At 38.9% G+C, this 24,947-nt stretch overlaps 1 protein-coding gene across 1 annotated transcript in view; it reads right to left on the reverse strand.

Moving 5' to 3' along the window:
• The window catches only part of CCDC180 (coiled-coil domain containing 180), a 129,655-nt gene that overhangs the window by 34,080 nt on the left and 70,628 nt on the right, over window positions 1-24,947 (reverse strand). Inside the window, exons 25-32 of the mRNA XM_036752440.1 lie at window positions 21,355-21,453; window positions 18,684-18,779; window positions 11,933-12,099; window positions 10,777-10,823; window positions 10,570-10,654; window positions 2,887-2,961; window positions 2,650-2,716; window positions 1,235-1,376 (exon numbers count right to left, since the gene is read on the reverse strand). Of these exons, the coding sequence (XP_036608335.1) occupies window positions 1,235-1,376; window positions 2,650-2,716; window positions 2,887-2,961; window positions 10,570-10,654; window positions 10,777-10,823; window positions 11,933-12,099; window positions 18,684-18,779; window positions 21,355-21,453 (778 nt within the window). The remainder of the gene's footprint in view (window positions 1-1,234; window positions 1,377-2,649; window positions 2,717-2,886; window positions 2,962-10,569; window positions 10,655-10,776; window positions 10,824-11,932; window positions 12,100-18,683; window positions 18,780-21,354; window positions 21,454-24,947) is intronic.

Raw genomic sequence — 24,947 nt, forward strand, 5'->3', positions numbered from 1 at the left:
AAGTTATGTGACTGTTGGCTGGCTGAAGATTGGCCACATCCCTGGTCGCCTTTAAAAGAATTAAGGCTTTGCAGCTTGTGGTGTATTAGAGGGTAGCATGGGAAGTGGAGGGGGATTCTCTTTCCCGCTTCTCACTGTCAGGCAATGGTATCTTGCAGTGGAGCAAGCTAAATAGGAAACATCACACCCAGAGAGAGACAGACACAGAACTGGGATTACAAAGAAGCCTCAGGGAATGTGACTTCTGGCAGCTGAGAAGATAGCTGCCATGGATTTAAGAGAGAACCAGCTTTGAGGTTAGGAGAGGGGAGGGTCAAGGGCTTCAGCTGAGTGACCCACCAAGCAAACACTACGTCCAGGTGGGAAGAGCATGGGACACCCCAAGGACACGAAGGACATGGGGGCCCAGCAGCAAGAGAGGCATGAGTTGGCTTGGTAATGTGCATTGTGTGTGCATGTGTGTTTATCTTACTCCCAGCATATTCTAAATTTTTGCCCACTCTTTCTACAGATGTTATGTATATCCTGCCCCACCCCCAGCTTTATTGGGCGGGGGACTTATATAGATGTCCTTACTCTGTGTATGACTTTGCATTAAGCTATTTGTGTTTACTGACTATTAAAGACAAGAATGCAGGGTGGGAGCTCATGGACTATAGATTTACAAGTGCAGACCCATTTCAATATCCCTTAAATCTGAGGTGGAAGTCATCCCTCCAGGTGACCCACCCTCTATCGAGTCTTAGCTCCTTGAAGGCAGGGGCCATATACAGTTATATCTTCCACATCATGACTTCTGCCTTCACAGTTTTGATATAAGATATAACATAAGAAATTAAATGGGAATTTTGGGGGAGTTTTGAAGGAGCCTCAGACATGAAGGCCAGCAGACAACACAGAAAAAAATTTAGAAATTCAGAGATGCATAAATTATAATTATAGTATTTTATGATATCAACATATTTTATTTTTTAATACCATAATAATTCATACTTCTCTGATACAAAGGGAGGGCCAAAAAATTTTACATGGATTTTCCAGATCCTGAGGGCGCCATGCCTTTAATCCCCCCACCCTGATGATGTGAATGGGATAACTGTATTGTCTATCTTTGTATCTTCCCCCAAGGCTGAATATGGAGCATTACCCAATAATTGGAGCTTAACAGATGTTCACTGAGAGAATGAATGAAGGAATTTTATAGAAGCAGATGAATCAACAGCTTTCCAGGTACCTATGAGACAGGCATTATGGTATTCCTCTGTCTGGTTCTCATAGTCTATGAGTTTCTTTCCAAACACCTCAGCACATTGGTCAAAAGTATCCTGCATGTAGTCGGGTCTGGTGACAGCATGTTTCTCTTTACGGTAAAAATCCTACAGAAAATAAAGATGAAAATATTCTCAATAATAATAAATGTAAAAATATAAAAAATTTAAAAAAATTCAATGGTTAGATTTGTCTAAGAAGCTTCCCGGGTTAGAAGTTGGTAGTGAGTCACTCAAAGACAGGGCCCACATTTTATTTATCTTTGTGAACAATCCCAGAATAAAACAAATGTGATAAAACAATTCACCTTTGGTACTTTCAGACTGCAAAGCATTTGACCTACAACTACCACGTAAGGTAGGGGTAATGCAAGTATTGTTAGCTCCATTTTAATATGTGTTAAACTCCTCAAAAAGGCCCTCTGCAATAGGGAACTTCACTTTCTTCTCACTCTCTTCTAACCTCTCCTCACAATCTAGCTTCCAGTCTTATCACACCGTTGAAACCATTAACTCCAAAGCCACTAATGACCTCTTGGTTGACGGATTCTGGGGCTTTTTCTCAATCCTTATTCTCCTTGCCTTCTCTGCAGCCTTTGAAGCTGTTGACTCTCTTCTTCACACTCTCTTCTCTCTAGGCCAAGGGTGGGGAACCTGCAGCCTCAAGGCCACATGTGGCCCTCTGGGTCCTCAAGTGTGGCCCTTTGACTGAATCTAAATTCAAAGGGCTGTACTCAAGGACCTAGAGGGCCACATATGGCCTCGAGGCTGCAGGTTCCCCCTCCCTGCTCTAGGTTTTCAGGACACCACTCTCTCCTAGTCCTCCTCCTTGCCCAGGGTCAGATGTGTCAGTAAGTGTCTGAAGCCACATCTGAACTCAGGTCTTCCTGATTACAGGGCCAGTGCTCAATCTACTGCACCATCTAGGTGCCCATATAACACATGTAAACAAAAGTTCTTCGTGAATCCTCAGTAATTTTCAAGAGTGTAAAGGGGTCCTGAGACCAAAAAGACTGAGAACTGCTGATAAAAGGGGAAAAACATCTGGTTAAGAATCGGGAGCCTTGGGCTCTAGACTTGTCCCTCCCACTGATGCCCCTTCACCACCATGCCTCTCCACAGTCTATCAAATAAGGAGGATACAATGGATGCTGTGTAAGGCCTCTTTCAGTTCTGACAATCCCTAACCGTAAGTTCCTTCCAGTTCCTACATTCTATATTCTAAGTTGCTTTTTACATCTGACAGTCTCTGATTCTCTGAAATTCTATGGAGGAATCCTGTTGGAACTTGGACCATGTCTTTCTTGCCCAAGGAGCAATCAGTTAACCAAATCAAGGACACGCCAGAAGAGTGAAGACACAGTAGAATCCAATTCCTTACCTCTGCTACTGAAAGCAAAGTGTCATTGCCTTCCCAGAGAAGAAAGTGGATGATGCTTTTAAAATGACTGAAACCAAAGAGAAGGAAGACGGCTGAAAAGACCTGCATTATACATATTGGAATTTAACCTACAAATTAAATCAAACCAAACTGATTGATCTTATGTACTCGATTGCCGCATCCCCAGTAAGGGTTCAATAAAGTATATTTATGTGACTGAAACAAAAGCTGCCTTACTCAGAACGTTCAGGCTTCTCCCCAAACACCTGGTACTTCTTGTCTTGTCGGTTTGGCCGAGAGTATCGTAGGGTACTGAAAAGACACAGGCATGTCATTGAATTCAGAAAGGTGCCATCATTGAAAAAAGAACAACTGACTTTCTCTGGGGGTGAGGATACTTTGCCCTTTGATGCATCAGCTAAGGAACTATGAAGCTATTTTCTGTTTGCATAAGGATAGCTTACAACCAAATTTAGCACTGGAAATTCTAAATACCTCCTGTAGTTTCTAATCTATTTAAATTTTCATCTCTGGCCTATTTTGAAAAGGGCCTACATGTGGAATCAGCCCAAGATGAGACATAATGTTGGAAGGAGCAACACTTGATACTTCTTGGCTTTGGAATTAATAAGCATGATGACAATATGCAGACAATGAATTTGGAAGTAAGTTTTCAGGCAGCTGAGGCCAACAAAATGCAGGGAGTTAGAGAAGCAGGAGGAATATGATGGGTTTCATCTGATACAAGAAAGCAGATGCTTTTATATGTGGAAATTTTTTTTTTCTGGAAATAAAGCAAGCAAGACTTTATGCAGTGGGTTTCTATAAAAGGACACAGAAGGACTGAATGAATAATACCATCAACCACGTTTGCACAAAAGAAACAGAAACACTAATTAAAGGAACATTTCTTGCATCAACTTTCTACAAAGGCAAAGGACAATAGAATTAATTATAATTCAGTGCAAGAATTTCTACCAGGAGTTTGAGGGGGCTTTTTTGTTTGTTTTAAAAATATCATGCATTGGAATCACAGGTGCAGATGAGTGGATTGACTATAGCAATACATTTTTAAAAATGAAGATAAACCATTCAGTAATGAGAAGAAAAAATACGATTCTTCCTTTTATGTGAGGCGGCAGTTTTCATGAGAAAAGCTGGTTAGTTCAGCTGGTTGAAATGTGTTGCTAACGATGCCTGGTGTGTAGGTCCAATATATTTAGACACTTCATTCACTTCATATACTCTTAAATATATATATTATAGGGGGCAACTAGGTGGTACAGTGAGTAGAGCACTGGCCCTGGAGTCAGGAAGACCTGAGTTCAAATCTGGCCTCAGACACTTGACACATGTACCAGATGTGTGACCTTGGGCAAGTCACTTAACCCCAATTGCCTTGCCTTCCCCTCTCCAAAAACTTAAAAATACTTAAAATATATATCTATATATCATATACATACATATATAGAATTTATTTATTTTTAAAACATTTTTTAAAAATTTGAACTACAGATTCTCTCCCTCCATGCTATTCCTCTTCTACCCACTAGGAAGGCAACCAATATATCAATTATACATGTGAAACCATGTAAAACATATTTCCATGTTAGCCATATTGCAAAAAAAAGGCAAGAAATTAAGGGAGAAAATTATACTTCAATTCATATTCAGAGTTCATCAATTCCTCTTTAGATGTAGATAGCACTTTTTCATCATGAATTCTTTGGAATCGTCTTGGATCATTGTATTGCTGAGAAGAGCTAAGTCATTCACAATTGATCATCTTATAATATTGCTGTTACTGTGTATAATGTTCTCCTGGTTCTGTTCATTTCATTTTGCATCAGTTCATGTATGTCTTCCTAGGTTTTTGCTTGTCATTTCTTATAGCACAATACAATAGTATTCTATCATAATCATATGCCACAACTTGTTCAGCCATTCCCCAATTGATGAACAGCCCCTCAATTTCTAATTCTTATCCACCATAATAAGAGCTGCTACAAATATTTTTGTCCCTATCGTCTTCTTTCTATTCCTTTGCTGGATCAAAGCATATGCACAGTTGTATAGCCTTTTGGGCATAGTTCCAAATAGCTCTCCAGAATGGCTGGATCAGTTCACAGCCCCATCAACAGTGAATTAGTGTGCCAGAGTAATTAGACAAAGATAGCGCAACACACCTACCATTAGTAGGAATTACCCTTAATTTAGCCAAGGTATCTACACACTGTCAACCAGTCCCGCTTGTGACCAAGAATATTCATTTGTCCGCTAGCTAAGTGTAGGGGTACAATTGAAGTAAAGAAGTATATGGGGCATGCAGGCCAGGAGTCAGCTAAATTCTCTTAACATTCCCCTCCAAACAACTTTAAAATAATGCCTCATATCAAACTTTGGAACAGCAGAGCCAACAAAAGGTCAGAAGGAGATTTTTTCCAGCCTAAGACAATTTATTAGTTGTAGGAGAGGTATAACATCATGGTGGGCACAGGCCTGAACGGGGCAGAAGCACCAGTGGTGGGCCTTGGAGGTAGCCGCAAAAGCAGCAGCAGCAGCTTTAGGAGATCTGAGCCCAGAGACACAAGAGAGTCAGACAACTGGCCAGAAAGAGATTATAGGGGATCCTTTGCTGGTACTATGTGCAGCTACCACTGATTGGCAACTCTATTGCCCATAAACAGTTCTGGGTCACCATTCCAGGACAGAGAGAAGCACTTATGATGAGTAGCAAGGTAGCAGGGACCCAGGTCACATTTCCAGGGTCAAGGGGAGCACTTGTGGCTGCAGGGGACCAAGGCCCCTTCCTAGGTAAAGACCAGAGAGTAGACCAAGAGAGCAGTTACTACACCTCTCCCAGGGTAACATCACCTTGGAAGCACTGAAAACTTGCAAACCCCCAGAAGTAGCTCTGAAAAGCAGCACAAAAAAGCCTGAAGCTTGGCACAGTGCCTCCCCACCCCTAGGTGAGCAGAGCCCAATTTTACATAAAGTTCAGTATCAATAAATAGACTGGGGAAATCAGCAAATAACAAAAAAAAGAACTTGACCATAAAAAGCTACTACGGTAACAGGGAAGACCGAGACATAAACTTAGAAGACAACAATGTGAAAACAGCTACAAGCAAGGCCTCAAAGAGATCATTTAAAACTTATAGACTACTTGAAAGCCATGATCAAAAAAGGAGCCTAGACATCATGTTTCAAGAAATTATCAAAGAAAATTGCCCTAATATCTTAAATTATAGAAATTGAAAGAATCCACCTATCATCTCCTGATTGAGATCCCAAAATGAAAACTCCCAAATTTCAGAGCTCCCAGATCAAGGAGAAAATATTGCAAGTGGCCAGAAAGAAACTATTCAAATATCATGGAGCCAGGTAGGATTACACAAGATTTAGCAGCTTCCATGTTAAAAGAGCGGGAGGCTTAGAATATTATATTCTGAGAGGTAAAGGAGCTAGGATTACAACCAAGGATAATCTACCCAGTGAAACTGAGTGTAATCCTTCAGGGGGAAAAATGGATATTTAATTAAATAGAAAACTTATAAGCATTCCTGATGAAAAGACCAGAGCTGAATAGGAAATTTGACATTCAGACCCAAGTCTCAAGAGAAGCATTAAAAGGCAACCATGAAAAACATATACATAAGAGACTCAATAAAGTTAAACTGTTTATATTCCCATATAGGAAGATGATACATGTAACTCCTAAGAACTTTATCAGTATTAGGGCAGCTAGAAGGAATCTATATAGACCAAGGGCACATGTATGAGTTAATTATGTTGGGATGATCTAAAAAAAATGTAGGGGTAAGGAAGAAGGATACACTGGGAGAAGAGGCAAGAGTGAGGTAGAATAGGGAAATTTTTCTAACATAAAAAAGACACATAAGGAAGAGTCTTTATGGTGGCAGAGAAAATGGGGAAGGGGATGGGAAATGCTTGAACCTCACTCTCAGCAGAATTGGTTCAAAAAAGGAAGATTTATATATCTGCACTCAGTTTTGTATAGAAATCTATCTTACCCAATAGGGAAAGAGGAGAAGATAAGGGGGGGCGTGGTTAATAAAAGGGAAGGCAGATTAAGGGAGGCAATGGTCAGAAGCAAAGCAGACTTTTGAGGAGGGAAAGTCTTAAAAGAGAGAGAAGGATAAACAGAAGAAAATAGGATGGAGAGAAATAGACAGTAATCATAGTGGTGAATGTGAATGGGATGAACCAACTCATAAAACAGAAGCAGACAGTGGAATGGATTAGAAACCAGAATTCAACAATATATTGAATATAGGAGACACACTTGAAACAGAAAGAAACACAGAGTTAAAATAAAGGGCCAGAGTAGAATCTATCAAGCTTCAGATGAAGTAAAAAAAGGTAGGAATGGCAATCATGATCTCAGACAAAGCAAAAGCCAAAATAGATCTAATTAAAAGAGACAATCAGGGAAACAATATTCTGCTAAAAAAGTACCATGATGATGAAGTAATATTAAAAAATTTTATGGCAAGTTTCTCTAATAAAGGCCTCATTTCTCAAATATATAAGGAACTGAGCCAAATTTATAAGAAAAAAAAACCATCCATTCCCCAATTGATAAATGGTCAGAGAATATGAGCAGGCTGTTTTCAGAAGAAATAAAAGATAACTATATCCATATGAAAAAATGCACCAAATTGATTAGAGAGAGACAAAGTAAAAGTAAAACAACTCTGAGGTACCTCTTCAGAACTATTAGAAATGACAACTGCTGGAGGGGATGAGGAAAATAGGTAACATTAATAAACTGTTGGTGGAATAAGTAACTAGTCCAAACATTCTGGAGAATAATTTGGAATTATGCCCAAAGGGCTATAGAACTATGCATACCCTTTGATCCAGCAATACCAGTACTAGGTCTATATCCCAAAGATATAAAAAAAGGGAAAAGGACCTATTTGTATAAAAATATTTATAACAGCTTTTTTGTGGTGGCTAAAAATTGTAAACTGAAGGGATGCCCATAAAATGGCTAAAGAGCTATAGTAAATGATTGTCATGGAATATTATTGTGCTATAACCTGGAAAGACTTACATGAACTGATACAAAGTGAAGTGAACAGAACCAGGAGAACATTGTACACAGTGATTGCACTATTGTATGATGAACAACTGTGAATGACTTAGTTATTCTCATCAATACAATAATTCAAGAGAACCCCAAAGGACTAATGATGAAGCAGACTATTCACCTCCAGAGAAAGAAGTGATACTGTTTGAATACAGACTGAAGCATGCTGTTTTTTACTTTCTTTCTTTCATTCTTTTTCTTTTATTTGAATCTTCTTATATAAAGTGATTAATGTATAATTGTTTTACAGGATTGCACATGTATAACCTATATCTCATTGCTTATTGTCTCAGGGAGGGAGGAGGGAAGAGAGGGAGAAAGGGATAAAATTTGGAAAACTCAAAGCTTAAAAAATAATTAAATTGTTTTAACATGTAATTAGGAGAAAATAAAATATTATATATTTTTAAAAATAAAAAAGTAGTGACATTAGTCTAAGGCAGTAGTATCAAATTCAAATAGAAATTGGGCTACTAGTCTATACGTAAGGATCCCTGCTGGCTACATATCAATTTAGTTTTAAAATGTAATGTTGAATTTTTATTAGTTTTGTTAAATATTTCACCATTACATTTTGATCTGGTTCTGGGGCTGACACCTCTGGTTGATAGCTCTGGTCTAAGGGATTCCACAGCAACATGATCAGAATGAATCTTGTGAGACTAGAAACCAAATTGCTTAGGGATTTTTTGACATTTAAACACCTGAAAAATATGCTAATGCCTTCCATTTCCTTGGGAGAAACTCATTCTTCCAAAATCAAATGTCAGGGGCCAGAGCCAAGATGGCAGAGTAAAAGTAGGGACTTGTTTGAGCTGATCCCCAGACCCCTCCAAATACCTGTAGAGAATGACTCTAGGCAAATTCTGGGTGGTAGAACCCACGGAATGGCAGAGTGAAGCAAATTTCTAGCCCAAGACAACCTGGAGGGTCAACAGGAGAGGTCTGTTGCACTGGGCTGAGGGAGGAGCTACAATCCAATGTGGGCCACCGGGCCCCAGCAACACCCAGAGTAGGTCTCAGGGGACTGAATTACTGGCAGCTGTGGCGATTTCCAGATTTCTCAACCCATTAACGGCAGGGACAACTTGGAAGGTCAGTAGGAAAGGTCTGTGGGACCTGGGTGAGAGAGGAGCATGATCTGATCCCAGCCCCAGCCTTAGGGTGGTGACCAGGGCAGGGGTGGCAGCAGCAGTAGCAGTGGTAGTGGCTGCTTCTGGAGTTCCCAGCCCATAGATGGTTGAGGGATTGAGCAGCTGATCAAAGCAGGATTGCAGGGATCTCTTTGCTGGCACTGAGGCAGGATTCTCTTGCTTTGCCCTGCTTGGATCTGGGTCATAGTCCTGGGTGGTGGTCTTGGGGCAAGGAGGAGCACTGGCATGGTGGGGCTTATGGGGGCAATGGAAAGGTAATCCTTCTCACAGTTACCAGGCATGAAAGAGTGCTCATAGACCAGAGCACAGACCAGCAGAGGAGTAAATACCTCTGCTTTGATCATATAATCTTGGAAAAACTAAAAATTTATGGATCCCTAGAAATATCTCTGAAAACAGCTGTAGAAAACCCCTAAAGCTTGGAATAGTGCACTCTCTACTCTGGAAGCAGAGTCCTACCTTAACAAAGAGCTAAAAAGTCAAGTAATTGGCTGGGAAAATAGGCAAACAGTGGAAAAAAATCAGAGTATAGAATCTTACTTTGGTGACAAGGAAACTGAAAACATACAACCAAAAGAAGACAACAAAGTCAAAGCTCCTACATCCAAAGCCTCCAAGAAAAATATTGTTTCAGGCCATGGAAGAGCTCAAAATCAAATGTCAAAAAAAGTATTCATTTTGAGAAGCAGAGTAGAATAATGAAGAGAAAGTTGACCTCTGGGTCAGGGGGACCTGGGATTAAGTTCCATCTCTGGCATATATTGGCTCTGTGACCCTGGGCAAGTTACTTAACCTCTTAGTGCTCTAGGCAACCATCTAAGACTGTTAAATTGCAGAGAATTTGCCAACCTACATTGGTAAAGAGGGTTTATCAAACTCGGAGTTCCTTTTTATCAATGAGCTTATGGGTCTAATTCCTATCCTTAACATTTTCCCACCTTCAGTAACATTGCAGGAAGTCTTAGCTCTGATAATGGTATGAAAAGGAAATATTCTGAAAATAGATTAGGGCTGGTGAAGTCTTAAGATACTACTAATAACGGAAATCTATAAGCATTTTAAAATTGCCAAAGTTCTTTACACCTTATTTCATGTAAGCCTCACAACACTACGGAGAAGTAGGTATCATAGCTCTAATTATAATCATTTAACCTGCAAGGACACTGAGGCTCAGAAAGGTTCATTGACTTGTCCACAGTCAAAAGGCAAGCAAGTGTCTGAGGCAAGATTCGAATCCAGGTTTTCAGAATTCCATTAGCTCAATTAGTAACTCCTTCCACTGTGCCAGGTTGTGAGCAGCAAACCCTCTCAATTCCTTTAATTCAGCCTATTTTGGTGGAAAACCCTAGAAGGAGGATACTTTTGAGCTTATCTGGCTGACAGTACCTAGCTTACAGCATTGATAAAAGAGGAAAGATAGAAGTACTTGACTGAAAAGTGAAATAAATAAAGGTCCCTGAGGGGTAAGGAAAAAAAAAAGTCAGGGCTATATCAGATGGCCAATGCTTGAGAGAAGAGGAAATTAAGAAGCGGCAGAAACTGGGTAGGAAGAGTGTGGAGAGGTGAAGGGAAGGTTGAAAGGAAGGAGGGAAGAGAAGTGAGAAAGACAGGGTAGAAAGAGTGGACAATTTTGTATTTCACAATTCCTACCTTAACTGTGAGCCACAACTGGCCGTTGATGTGACCTTCTTTAGTGTTGGGATGATACTTTCAGTCCGTCGTCTTGTACGTTTCCCTTTGGATGATGAAAAGAAAATAGCAAAACACTTGGGATATTCCCCGGTACTTTCACAAAAGGTGAAAGCATCCTTAGGGTTCCTGATATCCAATTTTTTATATCCTGAAGTTTATACACACCTTTACCCTTGGTGCCATGCTCTCGATCACGCCTTTGCTCTGGGAGTCTGAAACCAAAAGGAAGAGCTCTGAGATTTCCTGAAAGAGGAACAGGTTTTGTTTCTTTGTTTGTTTGCTTGCTTGTTTGGGGGGAGGAAAGTAAGGAGTTCAGTAGTGATTATGATGAGTTTGGAGGGTTGGAAAGATATCCATGTTTCTAGTAGGCTATAGAAAACATAGATCTGGAACTAGGATCATTGGCATAGAAATGAAAGGTAGTTATGGGAGTAGAAGTGCCTCCCAATTACCTTATACTTTTATATGTTTACATAGGATCATATATTTACAGCTGAAAGGAACCTTAAAGAGCTCATTGAGATCTACCCACTCATTTTAGAGATGAGGAAATTTGGGACAGAAAAGTTAGTGCCATAGTAAGCTAGTAAGTGTCTAAGATAGGATTTGAACCCAGGTCTTTCTGACTGCAAGTTCTGTGCCCTATCCACTGTGCTGCGATGTTTCTCCCAAAAGAATGCAAACTTCTTGAGGGCATGGACTGATTCATTCTTATCTTTTGGCCGCAGTGCTTAACCCATTTACCTGAAGGATCAAATAAAGAATCCTGTTCGGCTTTTAAAGCCCTTTATGACTAGTCTTTTTTTATACCTTACATCCCTATGCCAGAATCTAGTGACACTAGCCTCTTTGCTCTTCCTTGCACAAGACTTTCCATTTCCTGACTCAGGGCATTTTTGCAGGATATCACCAAACAGAATTGCTTTATTGGAGGACAGAATTGTAGAAACAGAACAAAAGTAAAACAAGTTTAAAAAGCTAGAAGATTGCTTGGAAATTTTCCAAAAAAAAAAAAAAAAAAAAAGGACAGAGCTTACGATAACATGATCAGGCACCCTGAAAAATGTAAAGCAACAGTCTCATGATTATGTTTCACGGGACAAAAGAATTTCTCAGGAATACTGAAGACAAGGGACAAATCGTAGCTAAAATTCACAGGACATCAACAGAGATGAGCCCTTGATTCAACTAACCCAGACATATTGTCACCAAGCTTTTTGACTAAAATGACAAAGCAATTCATTTATAACTAGCCAAGAAGAAAATCTCAACGACATAGCTGGAAAATGACATACTGAATGTCAAAGAATGTAGGACTCACTGAAGGATATTTTTTATCACGTCCACAGCCACATCATCAAGCATTGATTTTCCCATCCGGCTGGGCTGAAAAAGCGTATCTTTAACCATTTCTGGGTTGTTTTCCTCCTCAGAAATGTCGATAGATACGAAGAGAATGTTCTCCTTTTCTGTGCTTGCCCCAGATCCCTGGAAGAGAAGAGGGTTGGAAGTAGAAGAGAATCTCCTCCTTCTGTTCCCAGCATCAATCATAAGAAACCTTAAGAATCCTACCAGTAATGCTCGGGATACACATTTTCACCGGCTGTTTCCCAAGCCTACAATGCTCTTCTTCATCTCCACTTCAGGGCTTTTCTGTCTTCCTTTAAGTCACTGATCAAATTTCACCTTCTACATGAAGACTTTCCTAATTCCCCTTAATTTTAGTGCCTTCCCTGTGCTGATTATTTCCAACTTAGCCTGTATGTAGCTTGTTTGTACCTAATTGTTTGCATGTTGCCTCACTCCATTAGACTGTGAGCTCTTTGAGAGCAGGGACTGTCTTCTGCCTTTTTGTCCCCAGTGCTTAGCACAGTGCCCAGCACTGAGTAGGTACTTAATAAATGTTTGTTGATTGACTTATTTCGGTATCTCAAAGGGTCTTAGAGAAACTAGGTTCAAAATGTTATTTTCAAGTTTGGGATTCACTTAGTTGTTTCTCCTACATTTAAAATCTTTCCTCTTTTTCTTCCCCTCCCCCCAACCCTTCTGCAACAAATTAGTACCTAGATCTAATAGATTGTAAGCTCCCTGAAAACTCAGGTCACAAAGGAATTCATGGACCATGGGAAGGATGCATAGTATTATGATAAAGATGTTGTTTTTAGACTCAGATGACGGGTTCATTTCCTTGCTCTACAACTTACTGAGTGGCAATGGGCCAATAACTTATCCTTTCTTCTTTGGAGGCAGTCGGTGACACAGAGGATAGAATGCTGGGCTGGAGTTAAAAGAAGACCTGAGTTCAAATGTGACCTTAGACACTTACTGGGGCAAGTCACTCAACCTCTGTCTGCCTCAGTTTCCTTAGCTGTGAAATGGGGACAATCATAACACCTACTTTGCAGGGATTTTGTAAGGATCAAATATTTGTAAAAAGCACTTAGCATAGTGTTTGGCACACAGTAGGTGCTATATACTTATTCTTTCTCTCCCTCTACCTCCCCCCACTCCCCATTCTACTGCCAGGCATATATTCCAAGAAGGTCAATGATAAAAAAAAAAAAAGAAAATCTCTATATACACCAAAATATTTATAGCCATACTTTTTGTGGCAGCAAAGAACCACAAACATAGTAGATGCTGATTGGTTGGGGAAGGGCTAAACAAATCATGGTAAATTAATGTAATGGCATATTACTGTGCTGTCAGCAAGGATGAATATAGAGAAGCATAGGAAAATTTATATGAACTGAATGAAACAGGGTGAAATAAGCAGAGCCAAGGAAATAATATACAGGGGCAGGTAGGTGGCGCAGTGAGTAGAGCACTGGCTCTGGAGTCAGGAAGACCTGAGTTCAAATCCAGCCCACACACTTGGCACACTTAGTAGCTGTGTGACCTTGGGCAAGTCACTTAACCCCAATTGCCCTGTCTTTCTCCCTCAAAAAAAAAAGAAAGAGAAAAAGAATATAACATACATAATGATGATAGCAATGAAAATTGAACCTCAGAGTAATAAAAAGATAAATGTTGCAAAATTACAAATAGCAAGCTTGGCCCCAAAGAAGAGATTAGAAGACACTTCCCCCACATCTTTGCAGAGATGGGGGAGAGGTCCATGGGTGTGGGAACATTTCAAGTGTTGTCGGATTTTTTCCAATGTATTGGTCAGTTTTGCTCGGGGTGGGGTTTGCCCCCTTCCTCTTTTTTTTCTTTTCTTCTTTTAGAAAGTTCTTTGTTATAAGGGATGACTCTCTAGGAAGGGGAAGGGAGGGAAATGAGGGAAATTTAGATGATGACAAACAAAAGATATCAATAGGAATTATTTTTAAAAATTTAACCTCTCTGAATCTCAAAGTTTTTAATCTGTAAAAGGAAGGGTTTAGATTAGATGATTTCTAAGGTCTCTTCCATCCCTAAGCCTTATTATTCTAAATACCATAAAACTTTATTATCCTAAACAACACACAACTTTATATTCCCCACAGTGCTTAGCATGGGTATAGCACCCTTCATATTGCAGGTATTCAATAAATATTTTTGAAATGAATGAGTGAATAAACATGTTTATCAAAACTATCTTCAACTATCTTCTCTTTTTTTGTATGTTCTCTCCCCTCAGAGAGCTTATCTAATGCTCATTACTACTATCATCTCTTTGTAGTTAACTCACAGATATGTATCTCCAGTCTTGAACCCTTGTCCCATTAGCAACTTAAACTCAACATTTTCAAATCTGGACCCATTAATGAACCTTCTCAGGCCCTACGGCCTTAACTAAGAATCTCCCTGGGACAAATTCAGATGGTAGAGATGGTAGAGCAGAAGGCTAGAGGGCAGTTCAACTATAGATGCAGTTGCACTAGGACAGGAGGAGACCTTTCCCCTTGTAGCCCTTATAATCTGGAGGAGATTCTAGTACTATGGGAACTGGAACCATGATGTAATAGATGGGACTCGTAGTGCACTGAACTTGAAATCAGGTTGACCTAGCTTCAAATCCTGACTCAGACATTATTGTTAGCTGTGTGTCCCTGGACAAATCATTCAGCTTCTCTGTGCCTCAGTTTCTTCATTTGTAAAATGATTGGATTTGACGAAGGTCTTTCTAGGTCTAAATGTATGGGGACAATTTGCAAAGTCCTTTGCATAGATTACCTCACTGAAGCTTTCCTCCCATCTCATGAGCTAGGTACTCAGGGAAGTACTGCTTACAAAGAGCCAGCATGGTTTCATCAAGAACACAGGATACTAGACTAGCCTGACATATTTTTTTGGACAGGATTATTAAATAGTAGATGATAGAAATGTAGTGGATTTTCCCCTAGACTTTAAGCCAAACTTTAAATTAAATATTTCATATTATTCTTACAGAGAATATGGGCAGAAATTAATTAGATCAGTGGTGTGAAACTCAAATAGAAATGGGGACTGGACATAAGATTCCCTGCAGGCCACATAGTGACTTAGAAAACCACATGTTAACATTATCTATGTTTTATTGTACTTTTATGTATTTTGTTAAATATTTCTCAATTACATTTTAATCTGGTTCAGAAGTGTTGTGACTAGATACGGAATATTGTGTGTTTGATACCTCTGAATTAGATGATAGTATAGTCAGATAGTCAAAACCAGTTGGATGGCCATAATAATAGTTGTTGGTGATTCAATGTTAATATGGCAGGAGATCTCAAGGTCCTTGACCTTATGTTGTATGACATTGTTACCATTGATTTAGATAAAAGCATAGATGGCACACTCATAAAATCTGTAGCTGAAACAAATCTCATGGGAATATCTAACATACAGGACGATACTCAGAATTCACAAGGATTTTGAGAGCATGGACCATTGGGCTAAATTGAATAAGATGAAATTCATCATGGATGTAAAGGTTATAAAATCTTATACTCGGGTACAAAAAAATCACCTACACAAGTACAAGATGGAGAGGCATGGTTACACAGCAGTTGTTCTGCAAAAGATCTGGGGGTTTTAATGGACCACAAGCTCAATATGAATCAGCAGTGTGAAGAGGCAGTCAAAAAAGCTAATTCAGTCTTGGGCTGGATTGAAAAATGCTTTAGCTTCTAAGAAGAGATGTGAAAGTCTCAGTGAACTCTGCCCTCAAGAGAACTCATCTGGAGTATTGTTTTTAGTTCTGGGCACCAAGGTTTAAGGAAGATATTAATAAGCTGGAGAGCTTCTGGAGAAGGGCAATCAGGACAATGAAGAGCCTTGATTCCACGTCACGTGAGGATGGTTGAAGGAACTGGGCATACTTACCTTGAAGAAAAGACTAATGGGGTCGTGATAACTATCTTCGAGTCCTTGAAAAGCTGGCAGATGGATGTTTGGCCCTAGACAGCAGGACTAGACCAAAAGCAATGGATAGAATTTGCAAAGAGACCAGTTTAGGCTTGACATCAGGAAAATCTTCCTAAATATTCGAGTTGTCCAAAAGGAGCACGAGCTGCATCAAGAAGTGCTGTGATCATCTTCTTTGGACATCTTCCAGCAGAAGCTGGAGGACTTGGGCACGTCGTAATGGGATTCTTTGTGTTTACGGCTTGACCAGAGAGTCACTTGGGTCCTTTTCAACTCTCAGATTCTATGTCACCAAAGGTATTATTATCTCTATTTTACTGATGAGGAAACTGAGTTTGAGGGAAGTTCAATGACTTGCCCAAAGCTAGTTAGAGTCAGAGGTGGGTTATGAATCTTGATTTCCCTAGTCTAATAGCAATTCCATTATTCCACATTGCTTCTCAGGGGACTTATCTTAATGGACACTCCTCTCTTCAAGACTCTATTGCCACCAGGTTAAGTTTTCTACCACACAGTTCTGATCATTTTATTGCCCTACTGGAAAACCATACAAGGCTCCTCATTTTCTGGCAAATAAAATTTAAATGCTTTGGCCTGGATTCTAGGACATCTTGAGGTCAGGGATCATTTCTTGTATCCCCTACAATATCCAGCATGGTATGAGATATATTCACATATATGCATATACATTTACTTACATAGACATATATAGGTACTCACTAAATATTCATAAAATGAATGAATGAATAAAAGAAATTTCCTAGTAAAAATTCAGGCAGTCTGTAATATGTAATTTAATAGATAATAACTGAGTGAATTGAATTTTTGCTTGATCATTTTGCCTGTATACTTTATCTTCCCAACTAGATTATAAATTTTTTTAGGGGAGGGAATTTTGTCATATTTTTCTTCCAGCCTTCTCTGTGCTAAGTATATATAGTAGGCATCTAATACATGCTTTTAAATTATTTTTTAAAATATTACAAAGGGTTGTGGAAAGAAAGGCATACTAACATATTGGTGGAGTGGAGAATTGACCCAACAATTCTAGAAAACAATTGGGAATTATGTGAAGAGGGTTTTTAAAATATCCATTACCATTTCAACTGGTGATATCATTGCCAGGCATATATCTCCAAGGGGTCAATGACAAAAAAAAAATACTTCCAGTCATATGCACCAAAAATTTTAGATTAGCATTTTTTTTTGTAGTATCAAAGAACTAGAAACAAAGTAGATACCCATTGATTGGGAAATGACTAAACAAGTTGTGGTACTTTAATGTACTGGAATATCACTATGAAAAATAGCAAAGATAATGACTATAGAGAAACATAAGACAACATGTGAATTGATGCGAAGTGAAGTAATCAAATCAGGAAAACAATACACACAATGAAACAACAATAGACAAACAACAAAACAACTAAAAGTTAATGCTATGAAAATAGAAGGTTCAAGGCTGGCCCCACAGGAAAAAGGAGAAGGTAGGTCCTCCTCGCTTCACTTCTTTGCAAGGGTAGAGGACTGCGAAGGTGGAACGCTGCATATGGTATCAAATATTCCGGGTATTTTTCTTAATTTTGCTAAAAATTTCCACCCCCTCTTTTTTATTCTTTAATATGGGGGGGGGGGGCTCTGATATATTAAGAAATGTAGATTATGGGAAAAAAGATATCAATAAAAGTTTTATTTTTAGAGGTATATTTAAAATGAGGCAGGCAAAATTTGTTACCTGTTTACCTCTAGCATATCAAAAGTAGATTATGGGAAAAAAGATATCAATAAAAGTTTTATTTTTAGAGGTATATTTAAAATCAAATCATATCATTATATATATATATATATATATATATATATATTTATATATATATATATATATATATAAAATCAAATATATATATATAAAATCAAATCATTATTTGCTAAAAATTTCCACCCCCTCTTTTTTATTCTTTAATATGGGGGGGGGGGCTCTGATATATTAAGAAATGTAGATTATGGGAAAAAAGATATCAATAAAAGTTTTATTTTTAGAGGTATATTTAAAATGAGGCAGGCAAAATTTGTTACCTGTTTACCTCTAGCATATCAAAAGTATCATCTTTGATACCATTCAGATGTTTTTAATCTACGGTATTGTTTCACTATCAACACTCAGTAGATACTTTAGACACTGGACCCCACTCAACATCAAAAGAAGATATTTTCATTCTTTTCCAAGATTCATGTCCCTCCTGACCCTCCTAGACTTTCTCTAGGATGCCCCAGACACCTCTTCATCCTGGAGTACCCTTCTGCTCTTTGTCCCTTCCCTCTGATTGATTGATTCCTAGAACTTTCATTTTAAGGAGGAAGTCCAGGCCAGTCAAATCTTCAGTTCTCTCCAGGATTCCCTCTTGAGTTTTTGGACTTTCTCTATCCTTACCTCTTCCCCTCTAACTCCTTCCACTTCCTTTTATATATTGTCTTCCCCCATTACAGTATAAGCTCTGTGAGGGCAGGGACTGTTTTTCTACTTGTACTTATATTTCCAGTGCTTATCACATTGCCTGACACATAGTAAGTACTTAATAAATGCTAGTTGACTAGATCATGCAAGATTTATTTAATTCTGTAGTATCTTTTAGGGAAATTAGGCTCCCCAATTAAAGACGTTCCCCCCCCCCCATAGCACCCAGATTGAAAGACACAGAAATGCCAAGTCACATCTTTCCTGGGAAAAGAGATATAATTATTACCTGGTTATCCGAATGGCAATTGAGATACTGAATCCTTTGGGTTAGTTTTTCCACCACCTGTCTGGAAAAGCTATACAAGTCTTCTGCGCTCACAGTCTAATGACATGGGATGATGAAAATAAGTAGAGAGATAAAAAAAATTAGTTTTATTAGAACTGTATAGGGATAAATATTTAACTTTGTTTAGCAGTTTGAAGATATTCGGGTTCTACATCTGGCTCCTTTAAAAAGTCAGGTGGGAAAAATGAGTGCTTGTTCACCTGGAGAGAAGAGGTCTTGACCAAGGTCATTAGGAACAACTGGTGTTAGAAGTTACATTACACAATATGCATCCTTTTAAAAAGTCAGTTTGACTCTTTCTGTATATCTGGAGGGGAGGGGGTATGCAAATGTCTCCACACACCCATATAAACATATTCCCCCCACACACACACGTACACACACTATGTATATGTATATGTACATACATATATACATACACATACACAGACATATATATATATATACATAATGTGTGTGTTTATATGTACTAGATAAATTCTTCTCATAAATATTTGGAATTATGACACCTTAGAAGGGGAAAATTAATTTGGATCTTTCATTAGGTGCCATGGCCCAAAGCATGCACTGTTAGAGTAGCATTATATGATGATTGTCCATCTAGCTTAAAGTTGTTATTTTGTAGATAGTGAAATAGCAGTCTGCTGCCATTCTTAGATGTGGCAATGGGGGTAGGGTTTCAACTGGCAAGGAAAAGTGGCTTTTTGGTTGTGGTTGTTAAATGCTGTCATTTTAAAATGGAAACGTAAAAAAAAAAAAACTAAAGAGACAACGCAGCAATGGAAGTTGACATTCTGTATACCTAATACTTGGAATGTTTTGTTGATTTTTTTGGTATGTTTACAATGCTAAAATGTTTTCCAAACTAAATAAACAGTATTAACATTAAAAAAAGTCAATTTGGAGCTACTTAGAGGAGGGAAAAGCCTGGGGAGAAACAGTTGGGTCCACATGCAAACTACTCTACACATATCCCTCCTGACAGTTCTGAGGCTATTCAGGGAGCACAGCAGAGAAAGGACACTAAATTGGGATGGAAAGATGGCTCAGGTTAGGAATGTTCCGTGTTCAAAGTGAGTTTAAGAGATACGAAGTAATTAGCAACTGTATTTGAAATGGTAGCTGAGCATATGATGCAGTGAATGAGGCTAAAAGTTCTGAAAAAAAAAACTTGGGGCAGCCTGTATATGAGAGAAAGAAAAATGCGTAAATATTTAGAGAATGGGAGCTACTAGTGATTCAATAAGGGACTTGAAACGGTTTTTTAAAAGCATCTGTTTCTCTTAATTTTTGATATTTCACGTTCATAAGAAAAAACAGAAGAAACCAAGAATATGTTATTTTCTAAATAAACAATAATAATATTTTCTTGTAAAAAGCAAGGCTATGCACTGAGTGAGTGATGTATCTGCTTCTTTCAGTTACAAATTGCCTACCCTAAGCAGAGGTTCAAAAGGCTTTGAAGAAATGGCCCGAAACAAACCCCACATAGGATTTCCTTTGTAACCCCAAACTATTCTAAAATGGTATAAATGTGTAGGTTTATTTTTATATCCTCCTGGGACTTGTTTCTCCTCTGCCAATATCTGCTCTGAAAAAGAAATCTCATTGGGACTAGATGTTGCAAAGTTGAAAACGCTGTGGGTAGCATTCGACATGCCACTTTCTGGAAGGTCGTTATACTACAACTCCTTTCTTAGAACTTGGATCATTTAGTGCCACATTAGACAAACTGTAGCAAAACCCAATTTGCAAAACAAAACAAAAATTAAAACCCCCCAAAACCAACAAAATGAAACCAACAAAAAACAACAAAGCAGTTGGCTGGAAGTTTAATGGAAATAAAGCATTACCCACAGCTCAGAGTCACAACTTTGGACTCACACAGACTAGGTTTTGACTCAGGGTGTTTTCATGCAAATCTCTTTGACTTCTTGTCCTCACTCTCTGAATTTGACTCATGTCTCAGTACCCAGAAAAATGTCCTGGGTGAGCGTTCATGTCAATGAAACATCTAATATGAGGCAGGTTTTATTTCATATAACAGAAAATACAAAGGACTCTTAGGACCATAAATGGTCATGTCAATTCTCCCTCTTTACAGACAGTCCTTCACCTCTCCTGGGAGCCTAAACAATCCTCCAGGCCTTAGTACTTTTCTAGTTGGAAGTTTCTTATCCCCTTTCCCTTCCTTCCCCACTTATTATAAAGGGAAAAAAAGTCAATATTTCTGGAATATTCTACTCTTAGGCTCTCCTAGGACAAAGATTATTCATTATATTAAACTAGTGGTGTGATTTTTTTAATGATGGAGATGAAGTTGAAGTCACAAATTCATTAGATTTCACATTTCTAAAAGGGTACCACAGAGGCTTATAGCAAGGATCCTAAATTTTCTTTCCTAGGGAGGACATTTCCCTCTATTCTCTATTGATTTCAAAGAAAAAAAAGTTAAGTCCAAGAGGCGACTTTGAATCTTATCAGCCAGGGCTGAGACCATATTCTAGATACAATTATAAGTCAAGTCTCCTCCTTAGAATTATATTTCTATCAGCAGGCACCTCTCAGATTCACAACCTGGTAGATACAGGACATAGGAGTGGGCACTTACTTTTTGGTCCACAAATTCTTGACCACAAATACTTATCTTGTGGCGAAGTTCTTGCAGAGCATTATTTAATGTCTCAGTTTGAAAATTAGATTTGGAGACCTGAAAAAGAAGAGGGTTAGATTTTGTTTATAGAAGGATAATCTGGAGCTAAGAAGAATACATTGAAATACATTTTCTGGTAAATGAATTGACATGTTAGGGGAAAAAAAAAGCTATTACTCTCCATTTGGCCCGTGCCTCAAATTCAAGTTCAAAATGATGTTCAAATTTAGCAGGTAAAAACTGGCACATTCAACTATGGGACAAAGAAAAGCATGAAGAATCTTGTTATTCTTAACATCAGTAGTGACATCATATAAAAGCTAGATTATTCCTCATTAATCGGTACCTTGGAGAAACAATGAAAAGCATTTTTTGAATTAAAAAAATTATTCAAATGATGTTTCTTTTGAGTATGTGTGTGTTCTATTGGTGTCCACATAGTGTGGTATGGTGGATACAGAGTTGGTCTTAGAATCTGGTAGACCTGAGATTCAAGTCTTGCTGTTGTACTTTGGGCAAGTTATTTAACCTAGATGGGATCTGAATGTTATTTAACAGGTCCTCAGCAATTCTCTAAGACTCTAAGTTGAAGAATAATTGTTCATCTGCATTGTTAGACAGGTTTTCCTCAAATAGCAATTCTGTACCTCAATGAAATCACAGGTCCAGATAAGACCAAAAAGGCCTTATTAGTTTTTATTTGTCTCCATTTAAAAATTTTTAAATATATATATATATATTCATTTAAAACTAGTATGGCTCCAAGGACCACTCAGGCCCCCGTGAAGGACGTACCACTATAATACCTTAACATTTACCAAAAGAATATCAGGTGATGGGTGCCAGCCTAGGGATCACAAGAGCTGGGATCTAGTCCAGGCTCTGCCACTAAATAAGCATGTCATCTCAGGCAAGCTACTTCACCCACAGGAGCCCTAGTTTGCCATTTGTAAAATGAGAGCATTGGACTAGAGTTGAGGGTTAGAGCTGGAGTGGGTTGTGATGGGAGCTGCCATATGTAAAATTCTATGAGGGATAACCAAGAGAAGTTGTGACTGTCTTATACATTAAAAAGGATAACTCAACATTTATCAAGCAAATAAAATTTGTTATGTGTTCCACTGACCATATCTAGATACCATACGTGTCTCAAATATGCTGCCTTTCACATGTGAAGATAATATTGATTATTGATAATATTGAAACGTTGAGTTGTTTTTCTAATAATGTTGATGGATTTGTGCTGATCCACTCCTATTTACTCACAGTACCTGTTATGTCCAATGGCAGATATTGGCCATAGTGAGATAGTGGGTTGGGCCGGTCTGTGACCACTAAGGGAGCTCAAGTTTAACTCTACCTTTGGAAACTGAACTCAAAAGCTCTTGAGTACCTTACTCTAGTCAAGAGATCTGATAAGTCACAGGCAAAGCAAATTCATTCTATGTCACTTCATGCCATTCATTTGTTACTCCTGAGGGTGGCTACTGAAAATGTCCCATTTCCTTCCCAATTTTTTTTCCAGATTTGAGCCTTCACAAAGTAGATAAAGAAGAAGATGGCACCAGAGCCATGAGTCTAGCTAGGCACAAAGTTGACCATGGCTAGCGCAACCTCAAACTGCTGGTGGAGTTAGTCACTCATTTGTGAAATTCCTCAAAGGGTCTCACATTCCCTTCCTTATCAACATTACCCACTTCTCTACATAGCTGGCCAGAAATCCCTAAAATAAATGGCATCCACCCATGAGTTAAAGAAATAAGAAATTCTGGGGGGCAGAGCCAAGATGGCAGCTGGAAAGCAGGGACATGCATGAGCTCCCCCCCAGGTCCCTCCAAAAACCTATAAAAATGACTCTGAACAAATTCTAGAGCTGCAGAACCCACGGAATAGCAGAGGAAAGCAGGGCTCCAGCCCAGGACAGCCTGGATGGTCCCTGGGTAGGGTCTATCACAGAGCTGGGAGTGGAGGGGAGAAGAGCCCAACATGAGCTGCTCCCAGACCAACCAGACCAGGAGCTGGGAAGAACAGGCCCTAGTACCCTGAATCAGTGAGCTGTGGCAGTTACCAGACTTCTCAACCCACAAACACCAAAGACAAAAGAGATTAGTGGGAAAAACTGCAGGGCACAGAGTGAAAGGAATTCATGGTATGGCCACCACCCTGGGGGCAGTGGAGGTGGTGCAGCTCTGAGGACAGAACTACAGCTGCAGTTGCTTCCAGCCCCAGGCCCACCTGGTGGGAGGAATTAAGTGGCAGAGCAGAGCAGAAGTGCAGAGACTGCTTAAGATCTGAGTCAGGTCTGGGTTGGCAGTTCTTAGGGAAGGAGGAGCACTGGTGTGGTAGAGCTTGCTGTGTAGAAATAGCTCTGAAAACAACAGTGCAATGCCTCAAGCTTGGGACAAAGTACTCTCTACTCTACAAGTAGTCATACCCCCATGGAAAACTGAAGGGTCAAGTAGTTGGCTGGGAACACGGCCAGGCAGCGAAAATGGTCTGATTCAGACTCAGACTTTGGAATCTTTCTTTGGTGACAAAGAAGACCAAAACATACAGCCAGAAGAAGTCAACAAAGTCAAAGAGACTACATCAAAAGCCTCCAAGAAAAACATGAACTGGTCTCAGGCCATGGAAGAGCTCAAAAAGGATTTGGAAAAGCAAGTTAGAGAAGTAGAGGAAAAATTGGGAAGAGAAATGAGAGTGATGTGGGAAAACCATGAAAAACAAGTCAACGACTTGCTAAAGGAGTCCCAAAAAAATATGGAAGAAAATAACATCTTAAAAAATAGACTAACTCAAATGGCAAAAGAGCTCCAAAAAACCAATGAGGAGAAGAATGCCTTGAAAGGCAGAATTACCCAAATGGAAAAGGAGGTCCAAAAGACCACTGAAGAAAATACCACCTTAAAAATTAGATTGGAGCAAGTGGAAGCTAGTGACTTTATGAGAAATCAAGATATTATAAAACAGAACCAAAGGAATGAAAAAGTGGAAGACAATGTGAAATATCTCATTGGAAAAATCACTGACCTGGAAAATAGATCCAGGAGAGATAATTTAAAAATTATTGGACTTACATGAAAGCCATGATCAACAAAAGAGCCTAGATATCATCTTTCAAAAAATTATAAGAAGAACTGCCCTGATATTCTAGAGCCAGAGGGTAAAATAGAAATTGAAAGAATCCACAGATCGCCTCCTGAAAAAAATCCCAAAAAGAAAACTCCTAGGAATATCATCACCAAATTCCAGAGCTCCCAGATCAAGGAGAAAATACTGCAAGCAGTGAGAGAGAAACAATTTGAGTATTGCGGAAGCACAATCAGAATAACACAAGATCGAGCAGCTTCTACATTAAAGGATCAAAGGGCTTGGAATATGATATTCCAGAGGTCAATGGAACTAGGATTAAAACCAAGAATCATCCACCCAGCAAAACTGAGTATAATGCTCCAAGGCAAAATATGGATTTTTAATAAAATAGAGGACTTTCAAGCTTTCTCAGTGAAAAGACCAGAGCTGAATAGAAAATTTGACTTTCAAACACAAGA

This window comes from Trichosurus vulpecula, chromosome 3 (assembly GCF_011100635.1).
Source record: "Trichosurus vulpecula isolate mTriVul1 chromosome 3, mTriVul1.pri, whole genome shotgun sequence".
NCBI classification, from domain to species: Eukaryota; Metazoa; Chordata; class Mammalia; order Diprotodontia; family Phalangeridae; genus Trichosurus; species Trichosurus vulpecula.